The sequence below is a fragment of the Condylura cristata genome, unplaced genomic scaffold (assembly GCF_000260355.1).
Source record: "Condylura cristata isolate star-nosed mole 26May11 unplaced genomic scaffold, ConCri1.0 scaffold00002, whole genome shotgun sequence".
In the NCBI taxonomy this organism is placed as follows: domain Eukaryota; kingdom Metazoa; phylum Chordata; class Mammalia; order Eulipotyphla; family Talpidae; genus Condylura; species Condylura cristata.
Window position 1 is genome coordinate 43691344 of NW_004567103.1, and position 16124 is coordinate 43707467.

General features: G+C 34.5%; 1 protein-coding gene across 2 annotated transcripts in view; it reads left to right on the top strand.

Annotated features, from left to right (window-relative positions):
* OLA1 (Obg-like ATPase 1) overlaps positions 1-16124 on the top strand; it is a 140184-nt gene that overhangs the window by 12109 nt on the left and 111951 nt on the right. For both annotated transcript variants that reach the window (XM_004674521.2, XM_012728922.1), the window contains exons 3-4: positions 224-367; positions 2681-2808. In XM_004674521.2, coding sequence (XP_004674578.1) covers positions 224-367; positions 2681-2808 — 272 coding nt within the window. The remainder of the gene's footprint in view (positions 1-223; positions 368-2680; positions 2809-16124) is intronic.

Consider the following 16124-nt stretch of genomic DNA (forward strand, 5'->3'; position numbering starts at 1 on the left):
GGTCAGGAGAGGTCTGCCACGCCATGTGGTCACTTCCGGGGCAGGCGGGAATCGAACTCATGAGGAAGTGGCTTTAGCTTCTTAGTGCTGTGCTTTAACCTGCTGCGCCACCAGGGAGGGCCTATAATACTTATGTATCTTATTTGAACATTGAAGTTAGAGCAAGATAACTTTTTTCATTGTTAACCTCAGAATTCATTGAAATTGTTTTTATTCATTTTAGGAAGTCTACTTTCTTCAATGTATTAACCAATAGTCAGGCTTCAGCAGAAAACTTTCCGTTCTGCACTATTGATCCTAATGAGAGCAGAGTACCTGTGCCAGATGAAAGGTTTGACTTTCTCTGTCAGTACCACAAACCAGCAAGGTAAGAAAATCTGTGCCATGTGTAAGACAGAGTAAATAGATAACAAGTTATATATTTTATGTGGAAGGATTTTTTTATTATTCAAAATTGTGGTCTTGGGTGATTATAAAATAATGTAGAACATGAAGAAGGGTGAAGAAGGTTGTATCTGACTGCTAACGTTGCATTTTTTTCCTGAGGAATTTGAAGAGAGAAGTAATCAGTCTGCATATATGATCACATTCATGTAAAATTATACTTGTATGTATATATTTCTAGGAAAATATATGAAGTGAAGATTGAAAAGTAATTGATTATTATTTATGGGTAATGTAATTTTTAGCTTCATTTCTACTATTCCTTCATATTTTAAAAGTTTTTCGGTCAGGTGTTACATCTTTAGAAAAAACAGTATGCATAAATAAATAAATCTTTTAAAAAAATTACCTGTATTTCTTTTACCATGACCTGTAACCATACTTTTCCCTGAAGTTGTGCACACAGATTTACAGAAATAGGGTACTTTTTTACTTGGCAAATTATTAATATTTTTTCTAGGGCTGAAAAGTACAGATATGTCAAATTTACAGTGTAATAATTACAATTAGTATTATAAGTATAATAATTACAATTAGTATTAGTAGTATACATTTATTACTATAATTTATTTACTGTTTCCCTATTATTGAGAAATATGTGTTTAGTTTTCACTACTTTGAATGTGTTGCTAAATCCTGAATTTTTATCTCTATCCTGAACTCTGCTGAACTCCACATTTACATCTAACTGCCCAATGACATTGAAACTTGAATGATTAAATAGATGCCTCAGATTTGACATATCCAAAATGGACTTTTTGACTTCAACCTGTTTTGTATCAAATTTGTTCTTCCTCAAGACTTTTATGATTCAATAAATAGTGCTATTAATTCAGAAGTTACTCAAGGCAATGACCCAGGTTTATCTTTTATTTATCTTTTCTCATGCCTACATTCAATCTATCAGTATTTTCTATAAATTCCCTAAATAGAATATATACTGAATTTATTCATTTTCCCCACTTCTGTTCACAAGTTTGTAGCATCCATTTTCCTTTCTGACAAATTATTACTCTGAATGTGGTCTCATGAGGTGATTGTGTAATTCCATCATTTTTTTTTTCATTTATTGCTTGGAACTCTATAGGAAGAACTCTTTCATCTTCATTTACTCAATCATGTATTTATTTGTATCTCTGTAACTCATTTGGTTTTAATCTGTCGCAGTCATTGAATATAGCTCAAATGATATCTCTATATTTGGCTTCCTCAAGCTGAATTCTGTGTTCTTTTTAAAAAACTTTATTTTTAAATGATTTTAAATATATGTAAAAGCTGTAAAATTACATGTAGAATGCTTGTATATCATTTGCCCAGAATCTTTTGCTTCTAAATCTTTGAGTTGTAGACATGATGCTATATAACATTTAAATTCTTCAGTTAGTGTTTGTTAAATACAGTCTTCTGCATAACCACAGTGAAGCATCAAAATCAGGACATTGATATTAATCCAGTATTAAAATCTCTATTTCTAAATGCCATCTGGTTTTCTTAACTGGGTGGTTTACTTGTGTTAACTGCCTTTATTTTGAACCAAGTAAAGGTTACTTTGTATCTATGTCTAGCTCTGTTGCTATTAATATCAATATTATATTGATAATTGGTTTACATCTTTATGTATAATTTTGGGCTATATGTAGATGGCAGTTAAATACAAAAGCAGATATATAGTGTTTGAATCTCAGTTTTTTCGCTACTAGTTATCTTGTGTACCATAGATTTTTTTAAGCTCCATTAAGGCTCATTTTCCTCACCTGTGAACTGGTCTTAATTAATAGCACTAACTTTAAAGACTTGTCTTAAACATTGAAGTGATATTGCATGTGAAGTACTTAGTTCCTGCTTGACACAAAGTAAGTTGGCTCATTTTATGATGATTACCCAGCCTTGTTTTGGCTTATTCTTTAAATATTCTTAATAGCTTTTGTGTGTATGCATTTGTCAGTGGAACAATATAGTGAAATAAATATGGGTTTTACTCCTTAGAGACACAATAAAAGCATCTAATCTACTTTACTTTTCCCTTTCATTTTCTTAGGTGAGGAAGTCCTAATCTAGTAAAAGATTATTTGTTATTTAGTTTTCTCTTTCATTTAACAAATCAATATTGAGAATCTTCTAAATAGTATTCTAGAAAGAATTCATGTAAACTGTTTGGGAAATCCAGTTGATTAATAAATAGATTCTTAGTACCATTTCATAATAAAACCATATTTCTTTTTCTTCCCTGCCCCAGCAAAATTCCTGCCTTTCTAAATGTAGTGGATATTGCAGGCCTTGTGAAAGGCGCCCATAGTGGGCAAGGCCTGGGAAATGCCTTTTTATCTCATATCAGTGCCTGTGATGGGATCTTTCATCTGACTCGTAAGTACAGTTTATTTAATTAATTGTTATGATGACTATTTTTTAAATTATTGCTTAAATAAAACTAGGAATGACGTCTTGTTTCACAAGATGAAATGTAGATGCGCCTTTTGTGACCTTATTATTATGTAATATTACGTCTACATGTGAAATTTTATTTCATAGCAAGTATATTCCGCTGATTTTTATATATTTTTTTAAAGATTTATTTATTTATTCATACAGAACTGGGGTACAGGCCAGAGATGCGGAGGGTGAGAGGATTCACCAGAGACAGAGTGGGGAGCAGAACAGGCAGATCGACGAAGCACACTGCCAAGGGGAGCAGCGGGCGGGTCAGGAGAGGTCTGCCACGCCATGTGGCCACCTCCGGGGCAGGCGGGAATCGAACTTATGCGGAAGCGGCTCTAGATTCTCAGTGCTGTGCTTTAACCTGCTGCGCCACCAGGGAGGGCCTGATTTTTATATTTTAATTAAATTTTTATCCTATTTTGGATTAGATCCATTAAGTGTTTCTATGTGGAAATAATTTTGAATGCAAAGGTGTTTTGAAATTTTTTTATTTTGTGAAACTTTTCTGCTTTCTTGCGTTTCTATGTTTTGAGAAGGCAGAATTGATAAAAGTTATTTTGGAGGCATCTTGGGTTATTTGTGTAGTTTTCATGTTTAAAGATTTATTTATTTATGTCTGCAAGCATTGGGGTATAGGACAGAGGTGGTGGTGGTGGTGGTGGTGATGCAGTTAATGAGAGCATTCACCAGAGACAGAGTAAGGGGCAGAGTAGGTGAATGGAATGAAATACACTGCTGAGGGGAGCAGTGGTTAAGACAGGTGAGGTCTGCTGCATCAAGTGGGGTAGTTCCCTAGCCGGGGAGCAAACTCACGATGCAGGGGTTGGTGATAAATAGCTGTGAGAGCTTGATGACGCTAAGCCCCATTCTTGGACTATTTATTAAAGAGGAAACCAGTAAGGAGAAGTTACACATCAACTATCCTTAGTGTAGAGAGCAAGTAAGTAAAGCAAAGAGAAAAAACAGGTAAAATTGTGTGTTGGTTTGTGTTTTTTTGACTGTAAAAGTGAGTCAAGAATTAGTAATTCTCTGCCAAATAGAAAGGCTTAGGTTAAGATTCAGTTCAAGCTTGTACTTTATGGAAAAAAGTAAGTAATTATAATAAAGTAAAAATAAAAATCAACAGGTAGCTATACACCAGAGAAAATCTGTAGGGGGGTAGGAGGGAGGAGGATCAAAACAGGGTTGAGAAGAGTACCAGGTACTATGGTGATGATACATGGGTGAATTGTTGGTGGGTATTTCATGGGAATATACCTGAGATGAGAAAGCATGCATTGTACAAAAATAATGATGTAAAAAATATATATAAAGTTAAAAAAAAAGACTACTTTATTATAATGGCATTAAGAGTGAGCAATTTCACGCCAGTGAAGTAAACACAAGTTAGAAGTGGGGGCCAGTTGTGGTCTGATTCACTGTATTTTTGTTAATGATCCTTGATAAAGTAACTATAGCAATGGAAGTGAACATTTAGAAAGCTTTATAGCATTTTAAGCAAGTAGTAGTTTTTCTTTTGAATCTAAAAAAAATTGTACTAATTTTTGTGTTTTTAAAAAATTCATTTGCCTAGTAATTAGTCTGTAGTGTATTTTTCAAAATTCTACCACAGATAGTTTGAAAAGTTCTGATCTAGATAACTTTACCTTGGGTGAAAGTATGCAGAGACCTTCTGGAATGGTTTGTGGTACAAAAATAAGGTTATTGGGGAAATCCAGTTATGTAGAGTAGTGTTTCTGAAAAGCCTATACATTGGTAAGAACCACTATATTTTGCTGATGGTTTTTTTGTTGTTATTGTTGATTGAGATGATGTTGTCAAAAGATGGGATAGCATCAGGTATGATTTCTGGGTTTTGGACTGTGTCAGATGAATGAATTTTGATGCCATTCATTGAGATATTATGCATAGAAGAAACAGAGAGAGTTGGGTTCAGTTTGGTACAATGTTTTAAATTGTGTACTTGGGACATCTGGAAAGAAAATGTCTCAAGAAGTAGGATTGATAGGTCAAGAATGAATGGAGGCAAGAGAACTGAAGGTTTGAATATGAAAATATGGTGAAATAGAGCTTAAAAGAGTAGTAGTAGGGCCCTCCCTGGTGGCGCAGCGGGTTAAAGCACTGCACTGAGAAGCTAAAGCCACTTCCGCATGAGTTCAAATCCCGCCTGCCCCGGAGGAGACCACATGGCGAGGCAGACCTCTCCTGACCCGCCCGCCGCTCCCCTCAGCAGTGTACTTCGTCGATCTGCCTGTTCTGCTCCCCGCTCTGTCCCTGGTGAAGCCTCTCACCGCCCCTGAGCCTCTGGCCTGTACCCCAGTTCTGTATGTACAAATAAATAAATCTTTAAAAAAAAAAAAAAAAGAGTAGTAGTAAAAATAAGGAAGAGGAATGAAAAATGCAATTATAGATATGATTTTCTGATAAGATTCAAGAGCAGAGGTTTGGTAAAATTGAATGTGTGGTTTAGAATGGGGCATTTGATAACATTTTTATTTAGGGTTAGGTTTAAGAGTTGGAATTTAGAGCATTTTAGGGTGATAACAAAGATCTTGACAATGCCTGAAACCATTCATTATTTGGTAGTAATTAAGTCTTTGGTTTTGTTGTCTCATATAATACTCATCTGATAATTTTTTCTAAACTTCAGGGAAAAAAATAATCTGGTTAGGGCCATGCATATGTTACTGTATTTCTCTCAGGTTAAAGATACTGTTCCAGTTAGACCCCAAGAACTGGGGTCTAGGACAGAGGTGCACAGATTCACCAGACACAGAGTGGAGAGCAGAGTTACTGAAATACACTGCTGAGGGGAGCTGTGGGAGAATAAGAGGGCTGCTGATCCACTGATCAGGGATGGAACTCAAGCTGCACTGGCTGGGAATAACTTGATAGTTAATTAACTCCTACATCACCAGGGTGGTCCTAGTTACCTTTTTAAGAGTTTCATTTCAGAGATGTTAAAGTGAAAATGCACATTTTAGGAATTTACAAAATACATATTGTTGTGCAGTGCACAGAATACAGAATGATATCCCTATGACCAGAATTTTAAGAAATCTTTGTTAAATTTATCAGTAAAGAAGCTATGTAAAGATTAAAAAGATAAATGATTACTTTGAATTGAGAATTCTTAAATTTCAGGTTCCAATTATTTTTATCTTTGGAAATCTGATTATTTGAGAAGGAGGTAGGATTTTACCTTTTACATTGCTACTCTGTAAAAGACATATTTTCTTCAGATATTTTAGTGACCATAAATGCAGTTTAATTGTTTATTATTCATTAATTAAATGTAAAATGTAGTCTGTCTGAGTAGTGGAAATATATGGTGGATAACAGTATCTGATAGATTCTGGGCGTTTATGAAACTTCTAGTATAGCAGTGAAAATAAACTATGAAGGTAAATTAAATAATTATATTATTAAATGTTATTACATTTTTGGATTTTGGTTTTCTTTTGTTAGTTGCCTATTAGGTATTTGCTAAGGTATGTAGTGTAAATAAAAACAGACATGACCCTTGCCTTCATGGAGCTTACAATCCAATGGAGATAACAGACCTTGAACAAATGGTCATCTTTGTTATTTTCCAATTGTGAACAAAGTAGAGAAGACAGAGTGTATGCAGGCATGTGTGGTATTTTACCTGGATGAAGTGGTGGCTGTTCTGAAAAGTAAAGGTTTTGTGGGAGCTAGTAAGCTAGTAGAAAGAGTAAGATTGATTATTTAATAAATTAATTATTTGCTTCAAGGCCCTGTGGCAGAAGAAAAATTTCCTGCTTTGAAAGAACTTTCAGTGTGGATAAGATGAATGTTACGGGAGCAGAGCAATAGAGAAAAAGCTGAGAGAGGTAGATGGGGGCAGGGGGAGAATTCACTGGATCTGCCATATTAAGATTCCCTTTTTTAATTGTTTAAACATAAAGGGTTTTAAGTTGTGCTGGGGGAACAGATTATATTGTTCTGGGAATTTATCTTACAGTTATTCAGTTGAGTTGGATTTGTAGTATTTTAAGAAATTAAAATGAGTTATGAACTAAGTTTGAAACTTCATTCTGTTGTAAATATACATTTTCAAAATATTGGTAATGAATTCTCTCTATGAAAACTGATTATGAAAATATTTTCTTTTTTTAAAGGTGCTACACATATTATTTAGTTTTCTTATCCTACAGATAGCATTTCTTTTCCTTGTGAGATTGTTGCCTAATGTATTGGTATCTCAGCTCTCTTCCCCCACTAGTCATTCAGAATTCTAAGATTATATTTTTAAGGGTTTTCTTGTTGCAAAGTCAGCTATTGATAAGAACATGAGAGAGCTAGAAATATTGAAGGATTGTCTTGTTCACATGGGCGCAGATGTGGAGTTAACTTGTTTAAAAGTAAATTTTTAAAGTTACTGTAATTAACTCACAGCTATGTATTCAGCCATGTAAATGGGTATTTCTTTTTCACTATAATGTTGCTGAGGTAACAGTAAGTCTTATTTTAACTCATAAAACTTGTCAGGCTTTGTATAATGGGAATTGTGAGAACTAAGCTTTTTATTACAGTGATTTTTTTTATTAATAAACAATATTTTGTGAGAAGTGTTTTTATATTTATTTACTTTTGTGAGAGTATTTTTATAGTGCAGACACATCTTGGCATATTAAACTTAATTTGAAAACAGAACCAGAATCTTAACTTATAGAAAGCTCAGTTGTTTTTCTTGCTCTATTTTAAATTCTTAACAAACTTCTCTGAAAGATATTAGAGAATGATCTACAAAATATAATTTGAACAAAACCATTTATATATTCATTCATTAAAAGCATTGTTCATTTTTCACAGTATAGGATTTGCCCCCTCAGGTACAGGCACCCTAGTTTTTCTACCACTGTAAACCCATAGTCTTCTATGATGCTCCACCACATTCTCCTCTTCCCTCCCTCTTGGGTATCTCAGATCTATGTTGTACTTTCAAGAGTCAGGCTTACAGTTTTTTTTTGTCTGATCCTTTGGTTTCTCCAAATTCTGCATATAAGTGAAACCAATGAGGTATTTATCTTTCTCCTTCTGGCTCCCTTTACTTAGAATAATCCCTTCCAGTTCTGTCCATGTTGCCACAATAGCATGAGTTTATCTTTTTAAATTGCTGACTAGTATTCTGTTGTGTATATATAGTATCTTCTTGACCTACTCATTTGTTCTGGGGCATTCAGGTTTTCTTGTCTTGGCTATTATAAGTAGTATTGCTATAAACACTGGAGAGTGTTTTGAATTTGTGTTTTTGTGTTCTTTGGACAGCACCTAGGATTGGTAATTGCTGGGTCCTATGGTAGATTCATTTTTAGTCTTATGAGGAATCCCCATACTTTCCACAGGGGCTAGGCCATTCTACAGTCCCACCAATAGTATGAGAATACCCTCGCAGGCACTTGTTTGTATTTTTGAGGGAAGAGGAAGGGTTTTGCAGATACATAAACTACCAGCTAAAGAGATCAAAACCACATTCGTTGTTACTTTACTGTCTGTAATTTTTAAACATAAGTGACTTTTTTTTTTTTTGCAAGTGAGGATTATCATTCAGAGAATTTGAAAGTAAACTTTCGAGAGAATAGCTATTGTAAAATGTATTGCTCAATCTTTGCAAATCTAAACTAAATTACTTTATACAAATCTCTATTACCTTTTCAATTACTTTTCCATTGCCAAAGGAATTGAATATATTGAACACTTAGTACCCATTTTGAGTATTTTGTTGCAGGTAGGACAAAAGACAATATATTTTTATCAATTTGATATGTGAATGTGATGGATTGTGTGGTGGGGTGCAAGGATGAAGTGGTTTTATAAAGGTTGTTTTGTGCCATTATCAGTCCTGTTCTGATATTGGAGTTTACATGGGGTTGTAATTGAAGTTCATAATTTCAGTCATCAAAGTCATATTTCTAAAATACCTCAGCCATTTTATGCCTGAAAATAAGGTATATTTATTATGCTATAAATTTACACAACATTAGACACATGTTGAAAATAATTAAAGAAAAACTCACATAACTTTTGATTCATGCCCCTTTGCTTGTATGATCTGTGTTCTTGTTCAGTCTATTCAATAAAACAAGCTAATAGTTAACCTTGAAGGATTTATTTTCCTTATTCTCTTTGCTTGCCTTGCTTGAATAAACATTAAATTTTTACACAGAGAATGTTACAAAATTAATTATAAACTAGAATTTAACCTGTTCTGCCTTCCGTACAAAAATACTTAGAACTTCACTAGTGTAATTCACTGGTGTAATTTTTGTGAGGAACTTGGTCCTGCAGCTGAGGTAGATTCTCTGGTAGAGGGAATGGGAATTTGATATGAGGGTTAAGAATTAAGTTTCAAGACTCTTTATTAATCCTTCTGAGATGGCTTGAGAAACAGTTTTACTTCCAGAAAACTCTTCACTGGACATCTGGGACGACTCTCGGTTGAAGGTTGGGTAAACTTTGATGAGTCTATTAGATGTCTAATCACAGTTTGAAACTTTTAAGATCTTTGGGTTTGGGTGGAAGGTGATGCTTCTAGATTTTAAAAAGTCTTGTCTAATAATAATGAACAACCATATACCAGAGACATTTCACAGGAGTGTGGTGGGGAATGGGATCAAAAATGGGGGTGGGGGGATAAGTGCACTAGACTATTGTGATGGCACACGAGTAATTTGGTGATGGGAAGCCCACGGGGATTACAGCTGAGATGGAAAAAGGCACAAAATGATGTCAAAATAAACCATTATATTATTAAAAAAAATCTTGTCTTCCCCATGATCAGTTAGAAATTTACAACTGCTTTCATCTACTTTATTTTCCTTTATTTTTATTGAGATATAAAGAATATACAGTATGGAACATTGTTAGTATATGCACAATATATATATCTGAAGTGTATAATTGGGTGCATTTGTATATAATAGTGTGTCACCAGGTTGAAATTTGGGGCTAACAGAACAGTCCACAGTTTTTTGTAGCACCTTGGAGGAAGATATTATGTGAGTGGGATTTTGGAAAATTGGCAGTGGCAGTTGCGGGGAGAAGCAAACTTGAGAGAATTTGTGGAGAAAGGATAGGGCTTAATGATAGGCTTTTCTTACTACAAACTCTAAAATTCTCCTATAAACAGTTCTTTTTGAATGAAACTGTCTAGAGATTCAGTAAGAATAGGAAAATAGGAGCAGCTGTATCATGGGAAGTAAATTCTCTTAAAATTGACACAGGTATCAACTTCTGATAATAGGTATTTTGTTTAGAATATTTTTCCCTCATGTTTAGTGACCAGTGCGACTTATTTTTACCAAGATATAGAAGTGATATGACTTTTTATTGTTAGATTATTTTTTTAAGAGTTAGAACACAGGGCTGTTAATTTCAGCGAATCCTTAGCTTTTCAAAGCTGTCATTAGAAGTTTTGAAGTGGTATTTCTACAGGGTAAGTTGTTTGTATGTTATCTAGAGAATAGCACCTTTGACAGCATCACTGTACTTACTGTCAAGCTATTTATAGGTCAAACTTGTTAAATTTTCTCAGTAGGTACTTAGTGATAAGACCTTGTATGCTAGAAACAAGAGTTTAGGAAATTTCCATATGGTTACAGAGCTGGTACAGGTAGTGAGGGGGTTACTGAGTGAAGCAAGTCAGACTTAAAACCTACACTGCTAGCCTTTGTACCAGCACTGATCAATAGGAATATAATGAAAGCTATAGCTATAACGTACAATTTCTGGTAGCCACATTAAAAATGAGAAAGTGAAACTAATTTTATTTTATTTTATTTTAATTATTTATTTATGCATATAGAACTGGGGTACAGGCCAGAGGCTCGGGGCGGTGAGAGGCTTCACCAGAGACAGAGTGGGGAGCAGAACAGGCAGATTGACGAAGTACACTGCTGAGGGGAGCAGCGGGCGGGTCAGGAGAGGTCTGCCACGCCATGTGGTCACCTCCGGGGCAGGCAGGAATCGAACTCATGCGGAAGTGGCTTTAGCTTCTCAGTGCAGTGCTTTAACCCGCTGCGCCACCAGGGAGGGCCGAAACTAATTTTAATGTTGTATTTATCAGTAATATTATTGTGTTTCATATTCTATGAAAAATTGAGATATTTTACCTTTTTTTGCTACCATGTTCTTAAATTTTGGCTTGTAATTTGCAGATAGAGCACATCTATATTCAGACTAGCTACAGTGTTTGACAATCAGCTCTACTTTATACTCAGGAAAAAACTTGAAGATGATACATCAAATTGTTGATAGATTTTTGGGGAATAGAATTGGGGGAGGAGAGATGGGTGACTAATTTTTTTATTTTCCTTAACTTTTTTTAAAGGGAATTTTTTGATTTTTAAAACAGAAATTTTCTATTTTAAATACTAATTTAAGATATGCACATATGATCTAAATAAGATGGCTTTGATTTAGAATGTTGTAATTAAGGAGTTGTCAGTGATCAATTTCTTTCTCCGTAAAATGTTTGATTTGGGGGCCATCCCTGGTGGTGCAGCTGGTTAAAACACAGCTCTGAGAGGCTAGAGCCACTTTAGCATGAGATCGTTCCCTGCTCCAGAGGTGACCCACATGGCGTGGCTGACTTCTCCTGACCAGCCTGCTGCTCCCCTCAGCAGTGAACTTGGTCAGTCTGCCTGTTCTGCTCTCCACTCTGTCTCTGGTGAATCCTCTCACCGCCTCTGCACCTCTGGCCTATTTCTATAAAGAAAAAAAAATGTTTGATTTGGTTTTCAAACTGGGCTAATCAGGATGGGTCTGCCAAGATATTTAGTTGAGGATGTTACTCTCCGATAACTAAATTAATGGGTTCTTTACTTTCTTGATTGCTCCCCTAGCATTATATGTGTATGTTCATTTTGGTCCTAAAGTGGTGCTTGGCATTTCTACGGTATATATTCTTGGCATGGTATAATGAAAATTGTGTGTGTGTGTGTGTGTGTGTGTGTTTTGAGGGGGAGGGGAGACTTTGGGGGTAGGTAAGACTTACCTTAAACCTTTTTGTCCTACTTTCTTTGTATGAAATTAACAGCAGTCCTATCTATTCTCAGTTGCGGGATATTACCTAATTTTTTCCACTTTCTGCTGTGGAAGCCTAACAGTGCCTTACCTTGACTATCCAAGCAGAGTCAGGAGTTGGCCATTTAAGCTAAGCTGGACTTTGTAAGAAGAAAAGATTGAGGGAATATCATTGAGAATTCAGCATTTCATTTCATCTGACTATTCCCCCCCTTCCCTCCAAGAGGAAAAATCAGGGAAAGATTCAAAGCTTTTAAATAGATTCCTAGCAGTTTCATTGTCTTCATATACCATTTTGTTTTAATATGCACAGTGTAGAGTCACCTAACCATAATTCCTTTGGTTTGTCAAAGCAAAGGGAAACCTTTGCTAGTCATGCCAACTCATTGTTGTTTGGGATGTAATCAGTATTAAGGGGCTTGCTATCAAAATGTGTTTCCTTATAATAGATTATATGTGATCTAAGAAGAAAAATTTGTGCTTAAAATAAAAAAGAACATCATTCTATAATGCATGTAAAATTGTTATTTAATTTTGTGCTTATTCTTGCACCCCTCATACCTTAATAAATAGACACTTGGCTTTATACTATTGTACTCTGCCTTTTGATTATAACTAGCCAAACAGATGCTGTACTTAAAAAGAAAAATCCATTGTATTAAAATATTGCAAATGATACAGGCATATTATAAACAAAGTAGGAAATAAGGTTTTCACTTTAAATTTCGTTCTCGATTATCAGAAGTTTTATTTTTTAAAAAGATTTATTTACTTATGCATACAGAACTGGGGTACAGGCCAGAGGCGGCAGGGGCGGTGAGAGGATTCACCAGAGACAGAGTGGGCATCGCAGGCCCACTGACAACCTATACTGCTGAAGGGAGCAGCAAGTGGGTCAGGAGAGGTCTGCCATGTCCTGTGGATCACTTCTGGGGTGGGGATCCAACTCACGCTGAAGTGACTTTAACTTCTTAGTGCTGTGCTTTGCCCTGCTGCACCACCAGGGAGGGCCCAGAATTGCTTTCTTTCCCTTTTTATTATTAAGTAACTTTTTTTCTTACATCAATGTAGTCCCCAAAATGCTTTCTTTTGCTTAAAGTGAGAAAGGATATATACTTCTTTTCTTTCTCCAAGTTCATGTGGAGCACATATTTTTGTCAATAATTAAAATATGATAGATAAATGTAATATAGAAAGTAAACTCCTACATTCCCAAAATGCCCACTTTTGGAGCACATGCCTCCAAATTTATTTTTATACACTGAATCTCTTTTGGTATACATTGTTGTTATAAATAAGTTTCTGCTACAAGTATAGTGTTCCTGTATGTAATACACTGACAATTTAATTTTAACTTTAATATAATTTACTCATTTTTTTCTTGTCAGTACCATTGATAGGTTTTCTTATATTTCAGTAACTCCAGAGATTATATTATATGGGTACATTGAAGGTTAGTATTTCCTTCTAAGTGGTCATTGATTTGTTTAGAAATAATTTTGAAGTTAATGTTGTTACACAGATGTCTTTGCAAACAAGCTTGGATAATTTCCAAGTGAAATTACTAGTGTATGGGAACTTCATTCTTTTGCCACTTGCCCTCTAAAATGTATCATATTCACATCAACAATTTATTTCTTCACTGGAGAAATCCCAGGTTCTTCCTCTTTTATGACCTTACTCAGACCTTGCTGGGAGGGGATGGTAGACAAGCATTATATTTTTCATTAGGATCCCCACTTCCACTTGTTCCCAGCTATCAACACAGAATCTTCTGGCTCTTCCTCTTGAATATCTTTATCCTATATTATTCTTCTTTCCTTCAAACTGAGGTTTTAATATCCTTTACTCCTTTGGAGTTGATTCGCTATTTCTTCATTTGGCAACTAGCCTAACCTTTCCATTCTATGTTATGAGAAAATCTAGTCAGCCTAGATCCGTGGGCCCTTTCATCTGCCTATAAAGGAAATTTGAAATTATGTAGACTTAGGAAATGAAAAACAGCAGGTGATAACTGCTAAATGAATGGAACATAAAAAATACATGATAGAGAACATCAAAGAAAGGATAAATATTCTAGAAACAATTTGGATGAGGTTATATGGATAGCAAGATAAATTCTTGATAAAAAGATTAAAATACAGACTTAATTTTAGAACATATTAAAGGTACTTCAGGAAATGTAAATGTGCAAGGTTGGAGAAAAACTGTAAAGCAGTGGATTGGTTAAAATACTGTTTTTAACAGTTGCTAAGTAGAAAAGAAGGAACAGAATGACTTAAAATTGAGAGGGGAGTTGATGTTAAAATTTTTATCACTTTTACCAGTTTTTCTGTAGTGCCATATATCTGTTGTTATGAGACATTAAATTTTCCTAACCTGCCAAAGCCCTGAGAAATCAACCTATCTAAAGGAGTAGATAGGAAGCTGTGTATGCGTATTGGGAGTGATGGAAGAAATAGAGAAGTGAGTGGACAGAACAAGTGTCAAATTGATAATGCTTGTAGATACCAGTTTGGTGGGGGGAGGGGGACTTTTTTTTGAAGAGGGAATCTATTTTCTGCCTTTAAATTTTTGACTTGTATATTGTATATTGCTTTGTCCCCATTATATGGTACATTGATATGGATGACCATTAATAAAATTTTGACACTGTACTCTTTTGAAATTTCCTTGATTCAAGTCTTAAATGCTTTTGAAGTTTGGGAAGGATAGAGTCAGGCGTAACAAAGATAATGACTATATGGTATGTTTTACAGCTGATTAGAAAGTACCTTTTCTTTTACATTCAGGGGCTTGAAAACCTGGGGAAAAAATTCATATTTCTTCCTCCCTTTTTTGAGTAAAGAAATTGAAGAATAATAGAAATATATATAATCCTTATAGTTCTAATGGTTTGGATTATTTTCCTGAAGAACAGGATATGATATTTATTTGTAATTTTGCCACACCATTAATTTGAGTGACTAGAATTGAGAGGTTGAGAAGTCAAGTGATCATATCTGGCCATTTATTGTTTTCTGTTGATCTTCTTGTCATGCAATAGTACCCTTTTTTTTTTTTGCTACATTTATACATTCGTGGGTGGCAAAAGTCAGGGGTTAACTCTGCTTGTGATTCTCAGTGTCCTTTACAAATCTAAAGCGTGTTGGTGTGAAACATAAAAGTGTTTGTTTTCTCTTGTAAGTTATTTTAATATTAAACTAAAGAATGTTCTTTTCAGTCAATAATTTAGGATTTATTTGACTTTATAATGTCTGCTTTCCTAAAAAAGGAGTCTACCTTAGTAGTAGAATTTTTAACTTTTTGATAAAACTGCTAGTTGACCTATCTGTTTATATTAAAAGGTCTGTGCATTTTAGTTGTATAATTCTTAGAAATTACTTCTTTGTCCTTTCCTCCCATATGATTTTTAAGTTCTTGGCTTCATTTATCTGTTGACTTTCACCCCTCTTAAAGTGGGCAGGTAAACTTTTACACAGATAGAACTAAAATTAATCTGTATGTATGATTTCTGTGCAGATGGTTAGAATTTTTGACTAAGAAAAAAAATAAAAACCCTTACCCTCTCTACTTTGCTATTAATGACAGATGTGTCTTCATTCTGTTTTATATTACTGTCCTTCTGTATCTGTTTGAATTTCATATGCCTAATTACTTAGCTAGAATTTTAACAATAAAATTCCAGAAAATTCCTTCAGTTTGTAGCCTGTGTTTGCTGTAAAGAGATGAAGGTAGTAGTGATGGAAGAAATGGATTTTAAGTTGTCTTTCTAGTTTATTTGGAATTGAGCCTGCAGGGCATTACAACTTTATTGAACTGCTAAATGAGAAGGTAAAAATGCCTTCATTTAATTGCTCCTCCCCCCATCCCTTAGGTTAAGTTAGGTGTTTATACATTTTGGAAATCACTTTTAATTACCATGAACATAAATTACTGTTTTCAAGAACCCCTTTTTCCCACTCCCCATAAGCACATAATTTAAAAGTTTAAAATGAATCACACATTTTTGCCTAGACACAAATTGTCAATATAAAGCTGTCTTTGATTGTGTCCTAATAATGTAGTTTTTGTTTTTTTTTTTACCTTTTAGGTCCTATAATTTTTTTTCCAGCAATATTTATTAAATTAATTTACTGTTGGATTGCAGTAAACATTCTGGCCAAAAAACATATGTTTTCTTTGTTTCTTCTAAA